Below are 25,359 nucleotides of genomic sequence, written 5' to 3'. Positions count from 1 at the left end.
TCTTTTTCCCTGGAGAATTCTTTTGAATTCTGTAGACAGCTAATAGTTACTGGTGGTGTTAGTGGTGATGGCGTCAGATCTGGAAAAATAAGGTGGGCGCAAAAACAACTCTAAGTGCACTTAATGTTTTGTTATTGTAAGCATAACCTTCTTTTTGATGCACCTCTGGCTTTGGGAAGCGTTGTGGAGCTTTTTTGGCGTCTAACCACTGAGCTGGGCATCGCCAGTTGTAAAAAATCCATTTTATTCCAAGTCACAAGATGGTTAAGAAACGGGCCATTCTTGTTGCATAAAAGAGATGACGCTTCAAAACGGTGTTTCTTTTTGTTGTTATTTAATTCGTGAAGTACCCATTATCTAGTTTTTTTGTTTTTTTTTTCCAATCTCTCTCTCAAGTGGTTGGAAATCATTGTATACATTACGTCTAATTCAGAAGCAAGTTCTCGAATAGTTGTGCCTTAATTGGCGTCAACTAAGGCTCTAAATTAATCATTTTCAACATCCAATGGCCGACCTCTATACTGTAGCAGAACAAATGGAACTTTTTTCTTCCACGAATCAATGCCTCTCCCCTGTGCTATTTGGCCACATACTGTCCAGTCAGGGGTACGGCGCATTAATCCTTTCTATCCCCTAAGGAAATCGGCCAGCGTCCGGTTTGAAGAATAACAACTCTCTCTTACTGAGAGAGACACCAAACAGAACGGACCTCCTTTTTCTTTGCTCTCTCCACCTCGGTGCTATTTCAACTGGTATTGACGATTCCACTGGGAATAACTACCGCGATAGCACAAGGTAGCCAGAGTTCAGCTTTTGACCAGGAACATATCACATTCTCCTTAATAAACCTTTTCTGTGTTACATTTTATGAAGTTGTTGCGTTCGTCATTTCAGAAGCTTGTATGGAATTATTTATTTTCTTAGGCTGTGCCCTAAAAGCATTCAAAACCCTAAAATGCTCATCATCTTCAAAATTCTAATCGCCGCTACAAAATTTCTTAAACCACCATTGTGCTGTGAATTCATTACTGGTTCCTGAGCCAAACGCTTTGTTAGTATCGAGAGCTGTTTTAACAGCTTTTCGGCCTAACTTAAAGTGAATAAGGAAATTGTGTGAATTTGCTTTTTTTCCATTCAATATTCTAGAGAGAAGACTATTGTTTAAAAATTTTTTTTTTTTTACACAGGCATCACCACATTATCAAGGCCAAGAGGCCACTCAAGGATAAGGGTTAAAGAGTGTACCGTAGAAATTGGACAATATAGTAATCATTAGTAATGAAAATTCTGTAAATTTGATAACTTATATGGAACGGCTCATCAAGAACTTGTTTACGTTAGACTTGAAGACAACCATATTGTAGTCAGCCGGAAAGCAGGAAAATGGAAGACAATTCCACAGGCGTGCAGTTCTAAGAAAGAAGCTCTGTTCATGGAATCTACGTTTAGGTTTAGGCACAGATAAAGAGTGGGGGGAATTATTGATAGTGTTTTCAGCTAGACGAGTGTTTCTTGTGAAAGTTTGGCGAGGGGGGACCATAGACTGAAGCTCAGTCGAACACTTTCCATGAAAATAACGATACATCAGAGACAAACTCGCAACATCTCTTCTGTGAGATAGAGGTTGCAGGGAAGAGAAAAGGACATCTCCTACGAGGCTACGAAGTCTATTGTAATCGTAATTTAAATTAAATAGATCGAAAAACACTCATTAAAATGATAAAGTAAAGGTATTATTACGAAAACTTATTTAAAAATATATCATTTGAAATCAAAATTAAAAATTCTGCAAGAACTTTTCTGTCAACTTAATAGATATAGGATACTGCAAGGTGTGAGAAGTTAAATAGCATTGTATAGAGAGCTCACTTTCTTTGATGCAAACTTGGCAATATCTTCATTTGTTCCATGCATGTTATTTATGAGTGTTAGCCCAAGAATTTAGAATAATGGATTCTTATTTCACACTGGCTATTGTTGGTTACTTATAACTGTTAAAGGAAACGAGCTTTGTTTAATACTAATACAAGTTTATTGTCGCATTCTACTACAAACCTGGAAATGCAGTAAAGCTTTTAAATTCTCTTTTTTGAAGTTCTTGTTAAATGTCTGTTCATTCATGATTCTTTGTGGATTCTCTATTGTGGACGAATGCCTGTCTATTATAATGGAATTGAGACACGTAAGCAATGTAATAGAATAATCAATTGACGATGGGAAGGTAGTAAGCACCCTAATACTGGCTAACAACAATACCAGAGTTTGTTACTAATTTGAGAATTCTTGTTTTCGCATTGTTCCATCAATTCTGCACGGGATAAATAGACACGCATTATATAAAGAAAGCAATCTATAAATCTAAAATTAAATTACAAATACATGTTTCTTTTAGTAGCAGAAATCATCTTGATGTTTCTTTGTCCATCATATTCCAATATGTTTGCTTTTTTAATGGATTCATTGTATTTAATTGTAGTTAATGCTGTCATTGGCAGTGACATTTATCTGCAACACAGACTCTGCCTCATTCTTAATTGTCTTCAGCATGAGTCTACTCACTATTCTTTTGTGATACCATGTTGATGGTCTCTGTTTGCATTTACAAATAGGGGATTCTCAACCTAGTCATCATAACCTGGCAATACACATGTTTCTGCGTATTATAACGAAAGATGATTGTAAGGATATTACACACTGAGTTAATTAGCATTACAAGTGGATTTTTTGTTTTTAGATAATTGTTATTTTATTAACTTGCATGAAAAGAGCTATGTTTGTATGCAAAGTGGAAATACAGTAAGACCTTCAAACTCTCATCATACTTTTTGAAGCTCCTATTGTTAAATGCTTGTGTTGTTGTCCGTTAGGAATCTTGTTGGTGAGTGCCTGTCTATTATAATAATCAATGCAACAGAATAATCAATTGATGAGTGTGAGGAAGTGCACATCTCAATATTGATTAACAGCAATAAAAAACTTTGTCATTACTTTGATAATTCTAATCTTCTCATTTTTCCATCGATTCTGCACGGGATTAATGGACACACACTATAAAAACAATTAAATTATAAATTACAAATCAATGTTTCTTATAGTAATAGCAATGATCTTGGAGTTTTTTTGTCCATCATATTCCAAAATGGTTGCTACTTTAATGGATTCATTGTATTTAATTGTAGTTAATGCTGTCATTTGCAGTGACTTGTGCCTGCAACACAGACTCTGCCTCATTCCTAATTGTCTCCAGCAACCTTTGCATAAGTCTATTCATTATATTTTTAGACCCTGTTAATGGTCTCTCTTTGCATATACAAATCGGGGATTCTCAACCCACTCATCCTAACCTGACAATACACCTTTGTTTGCGTATTATGATGACAAATACTTGAAGGGATGATATACAGTGAGTAATTATAAAACATCTTCGTTTTGTTAATAATATGTAGAACTTCGAGTAACCTGTTTCCAAGTTAGAAATAATCAAATTCCTAGATTTCCAATTAATATAAATAATCCAAAATGCGACAAGTGTTAAGAAATATATAATTCAGATGTGACAATTTCATATAAGTTGTTGATATATTCCGGGGTTGTTTTCTTAATGTAGTTGTCTGAATATAAGGCAAGGATAATGAACCTCTTCATTTCCAGATACCTACAGCTGTTATAAACAATATCCAAATTGTATCTTAGATCAGAAAAATTAAAGGCAGATCATAGATCGATTAACAGTGTTTGATCCTCATCATCTCCTGGCCTTAAATTTTATGACACAAAAATCAGTGTCAACATTTTATAAGTCAACATGAAGTTTGAGGTTCTAGTAATTTGTAACATATAACTATTTCTATTTGTTTTACTTGAAATCTATAAATCAGTTTAAGGTATATTTGTCATATAAAGTAAACAATTTTTCTCTATATTGCAATACCATTTCGTAGTGAAATTAAATCTGCATGTAAAGAAGACTCTAGGGCAACAAGGGCTATAGAGTTAAACACACAGAAACTGGCTCATGAAAAATTGGCCCCTTCTGACTATAGATAAATACAAATAAATATGGCATAAAGGTAGGGGCTTACATTGCCTCTATCTACATCAGGGACAAAAACCCAACTGAGTCTTTCACCATAATCAGGACTTTTTTTTTTTTTTACACAGTGATCACCACTTATCAAGGCCCGGAAGCCACTCAGGGATAAGGGTTATTGCAAGTACATTAAGTTACTGAGGAGATTTGCTGAAGTGTTTACTTAAGGGGGCGGTTCATTAGGAATTTGTTAACATTGGACTTGAAGACATCCAAGTTGAAGTCCGGAGGGAAGCAGGCAGACGGAACAGAGTTCCACAGGCGTGCAGTTCTAAGAAAGAAGCTTTGTTCATGGAATCCGCGTTTTGATTTAGACACAGATATAGAGTGGGGGAAATTTTTCACAGTGGATTCAGCTAGACGGGTGTTTTTCGTGAAAGATTGGCGAGGGGGGGACCAGAGATTGGAGTTCAGACGAGCATCTGCCATGGAAATAACGATAAAACAAGGACAGGCTCGCAACGTCTCTTCTGTGGGAGAGAGGTTGCAGGGTAGAGAAAAGGGCATCCCCCACTAAGCCACGAAGTCTATTTTGTACTCTGTATATACTACTAATCAGATGACGGTTTCACTCTTTTGTGTGTCCCGTCTTAATGGTCGTTCCTATTCTCTACATGCCCTCCCCCCACCATGTGACCACACTACCGTCGTTTTGTGGTCATGTGACTGGAGAATTCCGTGTAGTAGTGAGTTGGTCCTTGCATTTGAGGGGAAAGTGGCCTTGGTGCTCGTGTTACCCTCATGCTGCGTCGTGGGACCGGACTCGTCTGCATTGGCTTGTGGTTGATCGGATCTTGGTCCACCTCCATATCTGTTTCTGATGTGTCACAATCAGCTTCTTCCACCTCCATCATCTCATGCATGTTGAACGGTGGTTTGCTGTCCTCCCTTCTTGGTGTTTGGGGAGGTGGTTGATGGGGTTGTTGAGTGGGTGGATACTCCGGCGTATCCATGACCGGTTTGATTTTCCTGAGGAAACGGCGATTGCGTAATGTGATCCTGCCGCTACCATCCAACCGTATCCTGTACTGCCTGTTACCCATTGTCTCGACGACTCTCCCAGTTTTGACCCATCGTCATGGATTTGGTCCCTCCTAATAGTTTACGGCTTGCCGGCAGTTCTCGTTGGGGCACAGAACCGTGAAATTGCAAAACCGTGCCTGGGACCGAAGCTTTGCCAAGAACTGTGCGGGTCCCTCCCCCGTCTGTTTTCTGATGTTATGAAATTTATGTCTATGCACCTCCGGGTGTAGACCTTTCACCGCAATGAACTGTATATGCCTTAAGAGTTGTTCCTCTGTGACAGAATTGAGGGTTTCAGGCCCAACTAAGTCAAATAAAAGTTTATTTACCTCATTTGAGCAGGCTGTCCTTAGTTCATTGCGGATTTCCACGGGGTCGGTAAGGCCGCACATTTGTTTGTATCGGGCCCACGAGTCGATGAAAAGCGCCCAGTCCGCATCGGTGAATCCATGTTCGATACGTGGCCGGTCTGGTTTCTTGGTGTTAGACCGACTCGAGGCACTCCCTCCGCGAAGCTCATTGTTTTCTCTTTGCAGATTTATTAGTTGTTGAATCAACTGCATGTATTGGCCGTCCTCGTGTTGTCCTGACACCATTATACTCCAAAAATCGTGCAAAAGAAATTATGTTGAAAAATAAATCCTGTTCGTAGCGCCATGTAAAGTTTCCGAGTCGACTATCGTCGTAGTCGTAGTTTTTCCTACCGGTGCGTGCGTGCGTGCTCTATTTATACTACTCATCAGACGACGGTGTCACTCTTTTGTGTGTCCCGTCTTAATGGTCGTTCCTATTCTCTACACACTGCAAGAGAATGCATCTGCAAGACTTGATTCCTTTTGAATCCAGCGAACGGAATGCATAAATATTTTGAATAATGCTTCTTTTATGGAGGTGAAACATTCCAAGTTCTTCACTTAAGTGCTAGCAGACCATGAATACACCATCCATTAAAAAGATGACTGTAAGACAACAACGGCACGTCCAGTCACACATACAGAAACTAGCTCTTCAGAAAATTCGACCCTCCTGTCTTGGAGGTAGATACTCTTGTAGGAGTTTTCATTGCATTTATTTTCATATTTTCTTATCTCTACATTTCACCACCAAAAGTATAGCAAGAGAATACATCTGCAAGAAATGATTCTTTTTTCATTCCAGCAAATGGCATGTGTACATGTTGTGAATAATGTTTCGTTTTATAGCAGTAAAACATCCCATTTTCCTCACTTAACTACTAGCAGACTATGAATGCACCACCCGTTATATGCATGGGTATCAGGCAGTCAAATCTATTAATCAGACGCTGCTGATACATTAACTTCACTTTATTAATCCATCAAATTTAGTAGTTATATTCTCTTGCATTATTATTTTAAAATTTAAACTATGCCACTGAGATTGTTTGTAATATTCGTTCAAAAGAGAGTTTCAACCTTTTCTAGACACATTTACGAATACATTTGTAAGATCTGCTACTGTCATTCCTGCAAATGGCACATATACTTGTAGAAGTTTTCATTGCATCTATTTTAATATTTTCTTAGAATACATATGAAAGATTTATTTTCATTAGTGACCAAAACCTAATTGTGTCTTTCACTATTGTCAGGATCTCTGCATTTCACCACTAAGAATAAGCATTAAGTTTTCAGAAACATATATATATATATATAGCAAAATAATACATCTGCAAGACCTGATTTTTTTCATTAGTGACCAAAACCTAATTGTGGCTGCATTTCACCATCAAGAGTAATTACCTGAAAAGTTTGCTTTTGGTAAGTTCAACATTTTCTCTTACTCAGTCGTGTACATGAGCACTCAGAATGAATTAATGAGTGTTGACTTTTCTGAGACACATTCACATTGCAAGATAATACATTTGACTTTTTTCATTCCAGCAAATGGCATGTATATAATGTTTCGTTTCATAGAAGTGAAACATCCCATTTTCCTCACTTAACTTCTAGCAAGACATGAATGCCCCACCCGTTAGGCAGTCAGATCTATTCATCAGACACTGCTGATAAATTAAGTTTCTCAATCCATCAAATTTAGGATTGGCTGGTTTCTGCACTATAATTTTCTTGTATTATTGTAAAATTGAAACTATGACCATGCCACTTGTAATGTCTTAAACAATAAAGGGAGATAACCTCTTGTGTCACAGGAGTTACGGCCCCTGGTGACATCCGGGGATGATCAGTCTGTATATTTAAAAAACACCATTTCAGGTGTTCGTTTTTCTCTTTCTCTCTCTCCTTAATCACTATCCATCCCTCAACCTCACTACAGTAATAATCGATATTTAGCAAGTATCGATTACTTACAACATCAATCATCACACCACTGAGATTGTTTGTAATATTTGTAAGGAAAACTCTTTCTAACATTAGTCTCTTTACATCTTTTGACAAACATAATTGCTTTCACGTTTTCCATCAACCGTCAGTGCATTCAAGCCTTTAAATCTTCCTTCAACCTTAATTGTGTTTAAATCTTTCTTTAACCATAAATAAGAAAATGAGTTTCTTGTTTGTCTTGACTTTTAGGGAATTTATTCAGCTGATATTTTAGTGTACATAGGAGTTATTGCTTCCATTTCTCCATCTGCCATTTTAGTGCTTTCTTGGAGTGAAATTTCGCTTTTATATTGTACTGCATTTTTTTTTGTATGACAAATTCTGATAGAACGCCATTCTTACGTCCAAGAGAACGTTATGCTATATATGAAGAGAAATAATTTTAAGTTGAAAACTATGTTTCTCACTTAACTGTTAGCACCACCTGTTCTATTCATTCAGTAACAAACGCTGATATATGAACTACTATTTCTCAATACATCAAATTTTAGATTGGATGGCGTTGTGATACTATAAAGTGGACCTGAGGTGGACTTGAGCCACTAAGTACTGAGAGGGGGGGGGCAATAGACAAAGGAATAGGAAGTGTCCTACAATGTACAATGAAATAGGAAGTAGCAAACAATGAATCTGTAAGTATTTTTAGATCGAGACTTTTAGATTTGACAATGACAATAGAAGCCTACAGGTGACAAAGGAAGGGCAGCTTCCGGGTGGATGGGGGGTGGAGGCGACTTCAGATACCAACGCAGAGAAGACACTTAGTTGACACAGAGTTGCTGGTTGCAACGGATCGGAGTTGATAGCGACAGAAGTTGGACAGTTTTTAGAGTTGACTGCGAAACAGAAATAGAGACAAATTGTGACTGACAGACGAACTTAACATCGATAGAATAGGGATAAGACACACATGCTCACAAGTCCAACCTTCAAATATATGCGAAACATTGGCATTTGTGTTTTCCTTTCTTTGTTATACGACTTAAATTTCTACTTTTGTGAAACCATGCATGTTCCCATGGACAGTCGCCAGCGAGAAAATGACGATCCAACCATAAGAGCAATAGTCGAATGGAGATGGGCCTTTTATCTTAATGGATTTTTACTCTTTTCTAGTTCTCCGCTAAAGTAAGCAATGGATTTTTATATTGTTTAATTCTTCCTAAAAAGAACTTTTCTTCATTACGTAAAGAACTTTTGATTCCTCAGTTGCAGAACTGTCTTCTCCATTACATAACAAAAACATTTAATTACCTCAGTCGCAGGAAGAGACTTTAAATTAAGAAGAAGCTTTTCTTATCTTTTCATTTATTTACAATTTAAAAAAAAAAATTTTGTATTTAATTTATTCATCCGCCTGCGGTCATCTCTGTTTTGGTGGTCAACTCTCCATATTTTTATCTTTATTTCCATTCGTGTGTGTTTAAGAGAGAAAGTAAAACTTTAATGGAATATTTGAATACTAGCAGGCCGCCAGGCATTGCCCGATCATAAAATACGCTTAAATATGATATTTTGATTAATGCAGATTTTGTATTTATTATTATATTATATTAGACTCAATATATAGTAATCTATATATCTATAAAAGTGAAATTGTCTGTGTGTGTACATTTCCCTACCAAACTACTCTGCCAATTTTCAGTTTCGAGATTTGACATAAGTGGTATTGAGGTTTGGGAAAAAACTTTATAATCGTTTTTCGGCCAAAAATTTGGCCGTCAAGGGGGCGAGATCCAATGATTTGACCTTGAAAACTCTACCGAACTCCTCCGCCAATTTTGGGTTTAAACGATCTCTACAGTATAGAAAAAGATCTAGAATGTAGTAACTCCACAGAGAACCCCCCAAAGCCTTTGCTGGACATACAAAAAATGTGCACAAAGATTTTGCCTTTTATATATATAGATGAGTTCATCATTGTCTACTGCTTTTTCATTGGATAACTTGAGAAGAAAATAACATATATTTAAATATTTTGTCATAGTTTTGTTCAAATGGAAATTATCTTCCTGTCAGAGTACCTAAAATCGAAGACACTCAAAGTTCTTTAAGTAATCATTCAAGTTAAAGTTTCACCTTTGCCGGAAACTTCTGAGCAACATACTTCAAACAATACAGTTTTTCACTGATGTTCGCATATAATTTTCCTTTGATCCATGTGTATCTCTATGAACATAGTGAATTGTGCAGTTCACAACAATGAAGTTTTACTTGAGTATCACAACACGTATTCATTTAATGGTGATCTCTCATTAATTCGGAGATACTCACTCCTGAAGACTAAAGAATTTCTCCAACATATTATTTTGATGAATAGGAAGATGATAAGAGTTGCGAATTTAACAATGCATATGTGGTGTGTTTGTTTGCAGTATTTATTGTTTCAGGAATTAACAAAAGGCAACATCCAACTTCCGATCGAATGCTCTCTGATTTCTTTACTTTGTTATTCTCACATTTGACATTTATAGGTGTTTAAGTTCCCTTAATTCTTGTGTTAAGTGCTACTGACCCAAAGGTAACGTCTTAGCCAATGAGGTTAAAGGTTGACTTTGTAACTAGGTTCGAAATTCCCGAAAAGCCATAATTATCATTTCCTGCAATGATAATTGTGAACACATCTAACACTTGTGTCTTTTAGGCACAAAATCCGAACAATGAGATGAGTTAAATCACAGATTAATTATAATTGTGGTTTAAAAAATGTTGTTGAAAGGAAATAATTTGTAGGGAAATCTGTAGACTATTTAATACCAAAACAAATGGAATTTAAAATCGCTGAACTTTTACTATTGCCAAGGATATTTGCCACATCTTCTGGACGTTAGATTGTACATGTAACGATGTTTTTGACCCCAAGCGCCCAATCTACTTACACTGTGACGCAAGTCTTCATGGAATAGGAGCAGCAGCGCTTCTACAACCAGACTCAGCTGGCAATTTAATGCCTGTCTTATACGAAAGCAAGAGTCTGACACAAACAGAACAACGATACGCATGTATCGAGCGGGAACTACTGGCAATCGTGTTTGGCACACATAGATTCCACACATATTTATACGGTCATGGTTTCCAAATTGTCACTGACCACAAACCTCTTGTCATGATCATTGACAAACCTCTCACCTCAGCTCCAGCTCGCCTACAACGAATGCTCATCCAGCTACAGGGATATAATTTCAGATTATCCTACAACAAGGGATCCGAAAACATATTGGCTGATGGGTTATCACGCCTGCCATCACCTGGTAATTCGTACCCTATCGATCTGGATGTTCGAGTTGACACCATTCGTTTCTCTGCTGACCGCATTGAAAAACTGAGAGACTGCACAACAGCTGACCCTCTGCTTAACCAGCTAAGAGATACCATTGTCATGGGATGGCCTGAGACAATCAAGCAACTGCCTACCGATATCAGAGAATTCTGGAGCCTAAGAGATCAGCTATCAATTGATGACGGCCTTATCCTTAAAGGACAACAAATTGTCATTCCTCAGACCCTCCAAGAAGATATCCTAAAGCAACTCCACACCGCTCAATTAGGACAGGAGAAAACCTAACTCCTAGCCAAAGACACTGTCTATTGGAAAAATATAAACAGAGACATCGAACAATTCACAAGCTCATGTAACATCTGTCAACAACATCAGCCATCACAAATGTCAGAGCCTCTTCTGTAGCACGACATTCCGACAAAGCCATGGGACATAGTTGGAACAGACCTTTTCGAGCTCCATGGACATCAATGGCTGATCATAGCAGACTACTACTCCAAGTACCCTGTTATCAAACAGTTACCTGCCCACTCACCAAGCAGTGTTGTCATAAAAATAATGCAACAAACCTTTGCGGAGTTTAGCATACCATCAAAAGTGGTTAGTGACAATGGGCCGCACTTCTCAAGCGCCCTTTACTACGAATTTGCCACAGAATGGGGTTTCAACCATCAGACCACCTCACCTCGAAGACCACAGGGAAATGGTTTCATAGAGCGCCAGATAAGGACCATCAAGACCATCCTCAAAAAGGCCAAGCAATCTAGGACAACACCCGAAATTGCATTATTGCACTTGCGCTGCACACCTATCTCAAACGCCATACCCAGCCCTGCACAGCTACTCATGGGAAGACGAATCCAATCCCCAATTGCAACAAAAATAGAAAACAACCACCAAGATCTGGATCAAATATATGATGCTTTTAAACAAAGGCAACACAAGCAAAAGAAATATTTTGACCAGCATGCGCTCAAGGAAGACCTACCACCTTTATATCCTGGCCAGAGGGTAAGAGCACAAACCCCTACACACGGAAACTGGGACTTAGCAACCGTAGCTTCTCAAGCAGATGGTCCCCGATCATATCTCCTACAAACTGCAAACGGATATATGATACGGAGAAACCGGCAGCATATTAGGAGTGCTCCAATAAGGCCAACACCACCACAAACGCCAAAGCATGTAACATTTGCAGAACCACCTGCATGTACAACTCAGTCTCCACAAAGAGACTCCCAACAATACACTCGCAGTGGCAGGATGGTACGACCACCATCAAAAATGAACTTGTGAACATTTTCTAGAGAAGTATAGCAAGCAATTCATGGGGCAGAATAATCCCCTGCTTCGCTGTCGCTATTCAGGCAGTCTGCCCTGAATTAGCCCTTACCTTTTATCATATATTGAATATGCTCAATATCATAATCTTCATATTGGTAAAGGGGGGATGTAACGATGTTATCGTTTTGTTTTGTTACAATCCTAGTTTTGTAACAACGTTATCATTTCGTTTCATGACAATCCTTGTTTTGTAACAACCACGCATGCACACTGGAAATAAAGGCCTCCATGTTTTATATTTAAAACTAACAACACGCGTCTTTTCGTTTCTCTCTATTAACCAATCACACAACACAAGCTAACACAGCGTGACAGTACAAGTTTGGACAGTGCTTTCGATATTTAAATTATGAAACTAATCTTCGTCACTGTTCCAGGGATACCATTCGAATCGCACAACTCTAACTATTACTACTGAAATTTACTTTCTATGCCTTTTAAAAACAAATTTCATTTTGTATATATTTACAAATATATAAAGGCTAGAAAGTTTTTGTTAAAGTTATTTTAGTTTGGATCCTTAGTTATTTAACAATATTAGAAACTTGCATAATATTTAGTTCAATATTACAAAATCACGTGATATTTACAATCTTAGATTAAATATTACAGAATTTAATTTTCAAACAAACTGAATATTTATCACCCATCATATATAAATTCTTCGATTGAGCGCTGATGAGCAATAAACAAAAATATACAAATTGAAGAAAAAATGACTAATGTTTTTTCATTTGTGAAATGATAATTGATAATCACTTATTTCTTGAACTCGGAATCTGTACAAAATTTAAAACTTACTCCTTTATCTCAGGAGAGCAGCATGCTTTCATTCCGTTATTTTTGATTGGTAAGATTTTAAAGTAATTTTGGATGAAGTAAATATTAGATACCCCGTAGCAGACGACGCCGCCTTTATAAAAAAAATCTTGCTCGCGAATATTCGTAAAAATGTAATATTTAAAAATATTATTTTGAAAATATATTAATTGTCGCTGAAGTTAATGTTTTAAAGAATAAATATTGAATTGTCTTAAAATGTTTTGTAAATATACACTTTTTCTTTTAAATCTTCCAAGGTTTTGTAAATATATTTTTAAAAAAATGCTGGTGAATATTCGAGCATGTTTGCTATTTGACGTGTTTAAAAGGTCGAATCACCGGTGTTAGTTGAATTGTGCGCCTGGCACCGCCAGGCGGCGGCGTCTGCTACGGGGTATCTATTCTTTACTTCATCCGTAATTTTCAATTCCTTTTTTATTTCGTTCGGTATACTATTTCATTAACTTTGATTGGGTAAGATTAAGTTATTTTGCAATTGCATTCATAGTATTGCTTGCTCCAGATATTTTACCTTCAATTTCCAGAAAAATGTCGGTAAGTTTTTACAATTCCAGTATTGCTTTTTCTTAAGTTATGTGAGAATTTTGAATTGGTTGACTTGCCGAGGGTAGGTCGGTGGGGAAGAAAGGAGTGCTGGTAGCTGTGACCAACACGGCCGGTGGTCCATTAATCAAAGAACCTGAGTGCCTATTCCTTACAAGTTAAATAGACATTTCAGTCACGCGTGAATCTCGTTGACTGAGAGTTGGAGTAGATAAAAAGGGGGTGGCCGCTATACTGTTGTAGTTGTTGCTGTCTTTTAGACAAATTACACTTCGACCATCGTTACCCATTTGTTACTTTTACAAGGAAAGACTGCTTGTAAGCAACGTCGACATTTCGTTGCAAGACTTTAACCGTCTTTTCTTCCCCTCCTCCCCTACTTGTCATTAGGCTAATTCCGACAGTTATTTTAGTTTGGATCCATAGGTTTTTATAAATGTTTTTCTTAATAAAGCATGATAAAAAATATGTGGTCAAATATATTGCACTTTTGTACATAAAGTCTTTTGAAAATTCAATAACGTTTTATTAATAGTGCACGTGCAAAGTGCGCTTCAAAAGTTTTATAATTTTATTAATATAAGAATTTGATTTATCAACAAAAAAAATTGATTGGCTTTTTATAAAGTTTTTTCTGTTCACTTTTATCTATGTAATGTGTATTAAACAAATTAAATATAAAAATTTTGACATTATGTATTTTCGACATGATATAAACCAAAATATAAAAGTGACATAAATACAGAACTTAGTTATTTAACAAGATTACAAAATCGCATGATATTTATAATCTTAGATTAAGTATTACAGAATTTAGTTTTTAAAAAACTGAATATTTATCACCCATCATATATAAATTCTGCAATTAAGCGCTGACGAGCAATAAACAAAAATTTTGTGAAATTCATCAAATATACAAATTGAAAAGAAAATGATTTATTATGTTTCTTGTTTTTGTTAAATGATAATTGATAATCTGTTATTTCTTGAGCTCGGGAATCTGTACAAAATTTAAAACATAATCCTTTATTTCATTGACGAGGGTAGCATGTTTTCATTCTGCCACCTATGATCGGGTAAAATTCTTTTTGTTCCATTTTTTCATCTCTCACTGCTAAGATATGTTCCTCAACTCTCATATAATATTACAAATACATAACAAGAATATATTCATTCCTTGTACAATCACTTCTTTATATTGCAATATCCATTAAAATCTAACACCAACCTATATAATATAGTCGCATATCCTACATTCAATGCTGAATCAAATTTCTTCCAGGCATACTTTTAACCAGAGTAGTTCATTAAATAGTGAACTATTTTTTTAAATATGAACAAACCATGACAGATTTCAGTTTCCCCTTTATTCCATTCAGAATAACATGTCACACATTCGTTTCATTTTCCGAAGTCCATAAATGGTCTGACTCTGTTAAATAAACTGTACTAAAGACGTGTTCAAATGTGTCGGAAAATATATTGTTTATTTGTAACAGAAGACCCACATACTTCACAATAAAATAGTTTCTCTTTTTGTTTTTTTTTACATGAGGTCATCACTTATCAAGTCCCAGAAGCCACTCGGGGAAAAGGGTCATTGCATGTACAGTAATCAATGGGACAGCATCGTAGTAATCATTGATATTGGAGATTTGATAACGTGTCTTACTTAAGGGGGTGGTTCATCAGGAATTTGTTTATGTTGGACTTGAAGACATCTAAGTTGTACTCAGGTGGGAAACAGGTATAGTTTCTCGTTTTAAATGTTATCAGTTTGTTTCCTCTCCTGAATGTATTTGCTTCCTATGTCTCAACATGTTTTGTTTGTATGTAAAAGAAGAGCCGCAGACGTCACAAGAATATGGTTTCTCTGTAGTATGTGTTCGCATATGTTGCAACATGTTTTGTTTCTGTGTAAAGGAAAAGCCACATACTTCACAATAATATGGCTGTTCTCCAGTATGCATTTGCATATGTTCCAACATATTTTGTTTCTGTGTAAAAGAAGAGCTACATATTTCACAAGAATATAGTTTGTCTCTAGTATGTGTTCTGGTGTGCTTCAACATATTTTCTTTCTGTGTAAAAGAAAAGCCACATACTTCACAGGAATATGGCTTTTCTCCAGTATGTGTTCGCATATGTTTCAACATGTTTTGTTTCTGTGTAAAAGAAGCGCCACATACTTCACAAGAATATGGTTTTTCTCCAGTATGAGTTCGCATATGTTCCAACATACTTTGCTTCTGTGTAAAAGAAGAGCCACATACTTCACAAGAATATGGTTTCTCTCCAGTATGTATTCGCATATGTTGCAACATACTTTTTTTCCACGTAAAAGTCGAGCCACATATTTCACAAGAATATGGTTTCTCTCCAGTATGAGTTCTCATATGTAGAAACATACTTTGTTTCCATGTATAAGAAGAGCCACATATTTCACAAGAATATGGTTTCTCTCCAGTATGCGTTCGCATATGTGTCATCATACTTTGTTTCTGTGTAAAAGAAGAGCCACATATTTGGCAAGAATATGGTTTTTCTCCAGTATGCGTTCGCATATGTTTCAACATGTTTTGTTTCTGTTTAAAACAAGAGCCACATACTTCACAGGAATATGGCTTTTCTCCAGTATGTGTTCGCATATGTTGCACCATGTTTTGTTTCTGTCTAAAAGAAGAGTCACACACTTCACAAGGATATTGTTGTTTCTCTCTAGTATGTGTTCGCATATGTATAGTAGTGTTTATTTGTATAAAAAGAGCCACACATTTCACAAGAATAGGAATCTTTTTCGGTATTCTGCTTATAATTCATTTTAAAGGTGAAATATTCATGTTAAAGTACAATTTTAGCATCTGTAGTTTATGTGATCAGCTATGAATTTGAAATTATTCACAATGTTTTAATTTTTAACGGATAAGAAATTTATTTATATGAATAAATTTCTGAGTTCATTAAACATACAAAAGCATATGTACATCAAGTGCATGTATCTGTAACAATAATTCGAGCTTGTGTTCTTTTAAATAAGTGTTCTATTAAATAAAGCTAAGAAGGAAAATAATATACAGTTTACAAGAAAATCTTTTGTATAATGTACTATTGTAATATTTGATTCGACGAAAGATAAACATTTGTCCTGTTCACAATAGTAGACAATTTACATAAAAATGTAAAATTGAAAAATATATTTTGTAAGACATTTCCATATTTATAGGCACCAAAAAATGTAGACCCATTCAAATCCAATGATACTCGTTTTGCCCATGAATTAATGATATCCTGCAAAATTAAAAATAATAAATTTAAAAAAAATATATATTTTATACATATTTTGCAAAATTAAAACAACTGAAAAATATTCTTAAATGCACTGCCATATTTCATAAAAAAATATTTATGTATAGTGGTTTAAAAGACACGAGACAAAGTTTTAATTTTATTTTATTATTCAATTCTTTATTAAATAAGTTTTTGTGTAACAATATTAAGTAATGCAATTGGACTCTTTTTCTCATCTTCTTAGATTTTTTTTTATAAGGGAGTCACCACTTATCAAGGTCCAGAGGCCACTCGAGGATAAGGGTTAATAGGTATACATTAGTCATTGTGATTTTAGCATAGTAAACAGTGGGAATTTTGAAACTTGGATTACTTAGGGGGACGATTCAATTAGAACTTGTTCACATTGGACTTTTTCTTTTTTTTTTTCATAGGTATCAACTCATTATCAAGGCCAAGAGGCCACTCAAGGATAAGGGTTAAAGAGTGTACAGTAGAAATTGGACAATATAATAATCATTAGTAATGAAAATTTGTTAAATTTGATAACTTATATGGAACGGCTCATCAAGAACTTATTTACGTTAGACTTGAAGACAACCATATTGTAGTCAGCCGGAAAGCAGAGACGTGCAGTTCTAATAAAAAAGCTTTGTTCATGGAATCTACGTTTAGGTTTAGGCACAGATAAAGATGGAAGGAAAACTTAAAAGCAATTACGGTAATCGAAAATGGAAAGTGATTAAAGTTGAAATAATTTCCTAATGAACATTACAAACTATTTTAGGGAAAATTTTATTAAAAACTTATAATAGAAATTAGTAGTGCACAGCCCAGACAATTTAATATTGAATTAATTTAGAAATTTGATTTCATGTGTCAGTTAAGCTTGATGAAGAGTTTCGACTTTCTGTCTAATATTGATGCCTATAACATATGGTGCGTTCATGGTCTGACTGCAGTTAAGTGAGGAAAAGCAGATGACGATTTATCTACAACATTCATATATTTATAGTTAATTGATTCTTAGTGCTCTATGAAAGGAAGGTCGTTAATAGTGGATAATATGTGATCTAATGAAAAAAGATGTATTAAGTAGAAACAACGATTAGAGAATGCACTGGACAGCAAAAAAAGTCTTTAATTTTTATTTGGAAGAAATACTTTGAAATATTTTTTGTATTTTTTTCAAGTCGGTTTCTATTTAACCCATAGTTGGGACCCTAACAGGTACTACCACTCCGGATCAGAGTAGACCTGGCAATTAAGGGGTAACTCCACACTCCCGGTTATCGGATATAGTTTAATGTCATATCCGGGACCACCAGTCTAAAAATATAAAGTGAGGTCGCCAATGTGACCTCTTTCATTGTATTATAGGTGCCAAGAATTACATTAGATTTTACATTGGATAATAACTGTTTTCATATCGGGTAAACTCCTTATCAGCCCCAAATTTAATTGTATTATTCATTGTAAGACTATCTGAAAAATCTATAAAAGTCTACATTTCGTCTATGAATGGTGAGATGGAGTTAATATAAAGCAATACCATTTTAATTTCATGGTAATCAAAAAGCGTTCATATTAGCAAGGGAGATAATTCGTTTAAAAAGATGCAAAATATGAATATATGTTTATTTTCAATTATTTCTTTTTATACGAAAGGAAAAAGGAAAGAAAAAAAATCAAAACTATGAGTTATACATTATATTCATTTCGTTGTTATTGCTTTGGTTTTAATAAATCCTTCTTTAACAATAAAAGCTATTTATTTTTATTTTAAGAGTTATTTACCTTTGTTTACGTCACACGTAACACGTGACAAAAAACATGGCTGAAATTATTTTCGTTGAATAATGGAAATAAGTATTTTATGTAAGATCATATAATTGTGACATGACAATTGCTTGTCCTTGAAATTGACAAAAAACTGTAGTAAAGTAGAAAAAAAAAAGAAATTAAAAAAAAAAAATATGACACAGCTGTTCCTTCCAAAAGGTTGAGCTCTTCAACATCCAAAAATAATTCACCGTCACAAAAAGAATTCGCCATCACTTCTTCCAACCGTCGTTTCACTCTCTGCGCTCTTCACCCCTGCTTAAAAAAAAAAAAGTACCGTTTATATGCTGCCCATTTCTCCACTTATGCAAATTGACTATCAACCAGAGCCATCTAGTTTTCCATTTCTCCAAACAGCCAATTTGCAAAGGGGGACAACTCAAACCACACGCCCCCTTGATCTACACGATCATCACATGTCAACCCATCACGTCGTCGCTCGACCAACATGGCGGCCGTCTCTCTCGCTGCGATCTCCGCGAAGCCTCTTCGTGAACGTCGCTACTTGGCTCGACGTCGCTGTCATCCTCTGATGACACCACTACCGGCCGCACATCAAGGATGTGTCGAGAGATGCCGTCGATAGATACATTGTTCGGGGACTGGACACTTGTCACAATGCCCCTCCCCCAGCGTGTGGTACAGCGAGCATCAGGCACTTTATTCCACACTTCCTCTCCCACTCGCACAGTCGCTCGCTTCTCGCCTTCCTTCGCGGGTACCTGTGCAGTTCGGGGATGCCGCCACTCGTACTTGAAGACTGCCCTCTGCGGCACTGACTCCACTTTTTGCTCTGACTTTGGAGCCATATTATACCAGAAGACAGCTTCTGGCGGCGAAATTTCAGCTATAGCCTTAATGGTCCTGTGATGCCGCTCCACAATTCCGTTTCTGCCTGGTCTATATGCAGCCCTGAAATAGCGCTGCACTCCCCACTTATCCAACACATTCTCCATGGCAGCTGAGCGAAAGGCAGTTCCATTGTCCATTAGCACTTCCGTCACTGGACCCCTCTCCAAAAACACCTCTTTCAAGACCTTTGCAATTTCACCTGCATTTTCCACCTTGATCTCCCTCCAAATGGCTACTCTTCCTGGTCCACAGTCGACCATTGACAGATACGGCCTCTATCAATAGTGCGTTACGTCTATCGCCAACCTGCTCCAGTTCTCTGCCACCTGAACCTCACCAGCTTGTTGTCTATTCGGCGCAGGGTCGATTGATTGACACCGGCTGCATCTCTCAACCACTGTCCTAACGGCTTCCTTTGTGATTCTGGGGTCTACCTTCCTGGCCAAGAACAAGGTTCTATTCACTCCAAAATGGTGCATGTCATGCAAATCCTTCAGAGTGTCTTCATTCAAACAACATATTGCAACAGCCGCCTCATTCGGCGCCTTTAGCCAGGTCTTCCGCACCCTCGTCATCACATCTGCTCTGTTCTTCGCTGAAGGAACGATAGTGACCCTAAGTTGATGATCAAATTCCCTAATCAACTCCCTTAACATCATCAATCGAAGCTTTACTAGCATCTTGGCAGCGCCTTTCGTCTTCGCCCTCCTTTCTCCTGTAGCTTCGGACTGGATCCAGGAAAACACAGTGGCTGAGTTGGTCCTCACCTCAACATTCTGTAGCCCCCATTTCAAGGCTAAGTTGATGCCCTTCATAACCGCATCCAGTTCCGCCACATTTATGTGAGCCACGTCGTCCTTCTTCCGCAACCAAGCAGCATCTTCTGCAGTAACACCACCTATCTCCAAGGTGACCCCCACTGCTATACAGTTTGCATCACACCACACAACACCTTCTGCACTGTTGGGTACATGCCAAGCACCTCTCACTGGATCCTCCCTCTTCACCTCTTCAATAATCTCTCTCATAATGTTCACAGTCTCTTTATCAACTCCATCCTCCCACTTCGCTCCACTAGCTAGCCTTTTGATATAACTACATGCAGTCCGTAGCCATCCTGCAATAGGGTAATGGCCCACCAGTCTTCCACATATTGAGAAGAGTTCTCGCCTGCTCAATTTTTCCAACACCTCCGGGATCTCATTTCCCCTCCGGAACACTAACCGTCCTATCTGGTCCTTTCTTAGTTTGAGCCCTAACACAGCTCCTCCCTCCAACGATTCCGGGCATTTTGCAATTAGCCCAAAGCTGTTGAGGTGTTTTACTACGTCCTCCGCAGTTGTTACCGTCTCATCCACCAAAATATCACCAATGTAGGAACTGGTGGCTCTTCTGAAAGCGTCCTCCTTGCTTAGCACCGTTTTGAGGATCGCTGCCATGATTTTTGGTGCAGAATTCAGGCCAAAACCCAACCTAGTAAGGCAGTACATTCGGCCCTTGTATCTAACCAGCTGGTATTTCCAGAATTCCTGTGAAATGTGGATCTGTAGGTATGCAGATTTTAAATCCACAATCGTCGCAGCCTTCTGAATCTGCCTCCACTCTCGCATGGTCTCTCCGCACACGTCTATCACATCGCCTCCCGTGTGACACGCAACGTGTATATTCAGCTCCCTGAAGTCCAGTACTGGCCGAACTTTTTGTTTTGTGGGCTGAACAACCGCCATTAACGGCAGCACACCTTCCACCTTCTCCGTCCATGGTCTTAAAATCCCCTCTGAGATCCATCGGTCCACCTCCTTCTCAAATTCAACTCTTGTACCTCCTCACAATGTATGCTCGTAGCATTCCACTCTGTTGTTCAGTATGGGAGGTTCTTCCTTCCATTCCCACTTGACTGTCCATTTCTCACCATCAAAGTGTGCAGAGAAATCTTGGTCCTCTATCGTGCAACTTTTGTCTGACCCGGCCGTTCCTGTGACACCTTTTTCGAATTGCACACCTGCAGCCCCTTGATGTTCTCCAAATCTCACGGAGTTCCTATATACCGTAACGCCCCCTAGTCGAGCAATTGTGTCCATCCCTAGCACCAAATCGACACCCGTGACAATTTTGTTAATAACAATCGCCTGGATTGTTAGTGACATCCCACGTACCATCAACCGGACGATACTTGTGCCATTGCACTTCACCTCTCTGCCGTCAACTGCCGTAATGCTGCTGGTTCTATTGCATGTGTCAACCATGTCTTTGGTGACAATTGTTGAAGTACAGCTCGTGTCGACAAGGGCTTTTGCACTTCGTCCATTTAGGGTCACCTCTACTTGTGGTGACATACCCTGAAGCACCTTCATCGAATAAGTGGGGTAGCCACCGGCGCAGTGGCTTCCCCCTGTTCGTTTCCCTGGGGACAGAATCTGCTGATGTGGCTTACTTCCCCACAGTGGTAACACGTGACTTCTGGCTTTGGCTCCCTACACTCCCTCGCCATATGGGGGCCTTGGCATCGGTAGCATCTGCCAGAGAACCTGGGTCTCTGTCACAGTCCTCTCTGCTTTTCGTCCGGCACAATTTCCTGCTGCAGTTTGCTTCATTGAGCGACAGCTACGATTCCCTGCTCACTCTCTTTTCTCCTGGTCAGCACCCTAGCCTGTGTAATCAACTCCGCCACCTCCATAGTATTTACTCCGGGCAGTTGCTGCAGAGCTGTAGAAATATGGTCCGGGAAGCCATTGATAAAGGCCATCTTAACCATCTGTCGACGGCCTCCTCCATTGAATCCTGCTAGTCCCGTCAACCTCCTGATATTGTTGGCGTAAACATTGACAGGCTCTCCGGTCCACACCATAGGACTTAGTTTGCCATATGCCACAAACGGTTCTTCGGTAAATGCTTCCTTCAACTTTTCCTCAATGGCGTCAACAGACAGTCGATCCTCCTCCCGCATCTCCAGATATAGGGCCAGAGCATCACCATCAAGATACAGTGGTATCAAGCTGGCTACATCCGCGATGTCCCGCAACTTAACGACAAGTTTAACCTTGGTCAGCCAGGTTATAACATCTCCCTCTCCAGAGAACGTCTTAAGCATTTCACTGCTGATCCTCTTTGCTTCCATAGTTCCCGCCGAAATAGCTTGTAGTGAAGTAGAAAAAAAAACAAATTAAAAAATATATATATAAGACACAGCTGTTCCTTCCAAAAGGTTGAGCTCTTCAACGTCCAAAAATAATTCACCGTCACAAAAAGAATTCACCGTCACTTCTTCCAACCGTTGTTTCACTCTCTACGCTCTTCACCCCTGCTTAAAAAAAGTACCGTTTATATGCTGCCCATTTCTCCACTTATGCAAATTGACTATCAACCAGAACCATCTAGTTTTCCATTTCTCCAAACAGCCAATTTGCAAAGGGGGACAACTCAAACCACAAAAGGTAAGGTAAATTTTCAGATTAGGTCTACCTCCACAATTTTCTTTTAAATGACGACTTTTAGGGTTTTCGGCCATACTGAACACGAAAATCGCCATGAAATTTTGCAGAAATAATTAGTTATCGAGATATAAAAAATTGTATTATGCAATCTATTTTTGGCGGTCATCTTTGTTACGCGCATAGATTTGTTTATGGCACGCGCGTAAAAACGATGGCCACCAAAAAATACAATGCATAATACAACTATTTATCTATTTATATCTCGATAACTACTTATTTTTGCAAAATTTCAAAGCAATTTCCGTATTCAGCATAGTAGAAAACTTCTAAAAGTCATCATTTAAAAAAATATTGTGGAGGTGGACTTATCTAAAAAAAAAAATACCAAAAGTAAGTAGTTATGTTTTTTTTAGTGAAAACTCAATTTTTTGGATGTCAGATTTTGCTACAATAATGACGCAGTACTATTATTAAATCGATAGGTGAAAGTACATAATTTAAAAAAAAATATCCATGTTAAAAATGGGTTTCTAATTTATAACGTTAAAATTTCAGTGCGGTTCGTATTCTGCATAAGTGGTAGTAAAAGTAAATTTCCACAGATTTAAAAGCAAATGTAAATAACTAACAAAGTACACAAATAAATCAATATTAATGGTTTCCTCCCCTTGAAATGTTGATTCATTTCTATATCAAAACCAAAGTCGGACTTGTAGATTCAACATAGTTGTCAAAAAACGAATACGTAACAAATGTTCTCAAAGGCAAGATAAGTTACTTTTCTGTCTAACTAGCTATTTTTTTAGTGTTTTTATTTAATGTAAAATTTTATTCGGCTTGAAAAACAGAGTGTTTATCGATGTATTTGAAAAATACAAATGGTGGCGAACTCTGTGCTGACTGCTGAACACGTTACTTTTTTATTAAAACTAAAAAATCTACACAAATTATCCTCGTTTCAAACAAGTTTATTTCATTTTTTGTTGTGGAACATCGAAACATTGTAACAGTTTTCTTTTGTTTAGTGTAGGCAATAATACGTTAATTAATATGTTTATTTTGTTACTTAACTTCGCTAACTTGTTTCCTTTTCATCAATTTCCGTAACTCAGTTACAGTAATCGTTTTTTTTTTTTTTTGGGGGGGGGGTCATTTAACATTCTTTCATTGTTCTGATGATTATTTCAGCGTCCCAAATTATATCTTGCAAAATATGCTTATTTTTGCTATATCTATGCTGGTTATCTCCCTTAGATTTAATGATCAGTTGACATAAGCGCCAAAAAAATTTCACTTAATTTGATAGAATAGTTTTTTTTTTTTTTTTTTTTTTTTTTTTACAGCGGAAAAACACGTTTTTATGACAGCACGTTGAAGGTAGACATCTTTGAATTTTTAAATTTTTGTTTGGATTTTTTGAACACGCTACGGGGAGATAACTCAATCTAAAGCGCCGACACTCTCTCTCCATCTTTAATATTAGCTATTCTTCCTAAAAATCGAACCTTTTTCCCGATATCATAACAAATTGTTGGTGTTACTGTTAATGTCCTTACCGATCCACACTATTTTGTAAATCGTATTTCCAAGTTTAATTAGTTTTGTTTTTTTATTCAATTGTAAGGTTAAACTACAGAATAGGTACAAAACACCCTCCCCTCCCCATGTTAAGAATGGCTTTTAAAATAATAACGTTATTATTTTAGCACGGGTCAATAAGTGCATGAGTACCAAATTGTCTTTTCACTGTAAAACAAAAACTACTTGATGAAATTAAGTGATTTTTTTTTTTTTCGGAGAACTTCATTCCATAATGGATATCTGCAATATAAACTTTTTCCGATATTTTCATTTTTTAATGTCTTGATTAAACTGTACAAGTACCAAGTAAATTATACAAAATACTGCTAAACCCCACCGAATATATGTTAGCCTATATCACGGTAACATATATTGAGTTCCTAACAGTATTCTGTATAGTTTTACTTATTTTGCCTTTCATAACATTTATTTGTTATATATTTGTTTTTTTGTTTTTTTGATAACCTTTTCGAATCTATGTGTATAGTAAAACAAACCCGCAAAGTCTATCATAATGGTTCAGATTGCACTTGTAAGAAGGAAAAAAAACACACACACATAAAAGCAATTAAATTCAAGAAATGCACTAACCTTTTGTTTGACAAATTATTTTAAAGAAAGAAACAATTATATGATGCGTTAATTCGAATTTGACTGTCGAAAGTCTAAATTTAAGATGGCGGAATGAAAAAACTAGTTCGCAGAAAATATAATCCGAACTAATTTAAATGCATTATTGTGGAACATTCGACCACTTTTGTGAATATGATGCAAAAAATATTATTTGTCGCAATATTTTAATAGTTTGATGGGAACAAAACAAAATATGAGATGGACGATGGGTGAAAAGGTAATGTTGATCGATTTTTCACTGAA

The 25,359-nt window shown here is 37.1% G+C and overlaps 1 protein-coding gene across 1 annotated transcript in view; it reads right to left on the bottom strand.

Moving 5' to 3' along the window:
* The window catches only part of LOC145269162 (uncharacterized), a 61,513-nt gene extending 36,354 nt beyond the window's left edge, over positions 1-25,159 (bottom strand). The window contains exons 1-2 of the mRNA XM_080124770.1: positions 25,075-25,159; positions 15,265-16,774 (exon numbers count right to left, since the gene is read on the bottom strand). Coding sequence (XP_079980896.1) covers positions 15,265-16,221 — 957 coding nt within the window. The 5' untranslated portion in view covers positions 16,222-16,774; positions 25,075-25,159. The remainder of the gene's footprint in view (positions 1-15,264; positions 16,775-25,074) is intronic.
* Between the last annotated feature and the right edge of the window lie 200 nt (positions 25,160-25,359).

Source organism: Euprymna scolopes, chromosome 45 (genome assembly GCF_053919585.1).
Source record: "Euprymna scolopes isolate OS-2025 chromosome 45, ASM5391958v1, whole genome shotgun sequence".
NCBI lineage: Eukaryota > Metazoa > Mollusca > Cephalopoda > Sepiida > Sepiolidae > Euprymna > Euprymna scolopes.
Note: the sequence above shows the minus strand (reverse complement) of the source record. Positions and strands in the feature narration are given on the sequence as shown.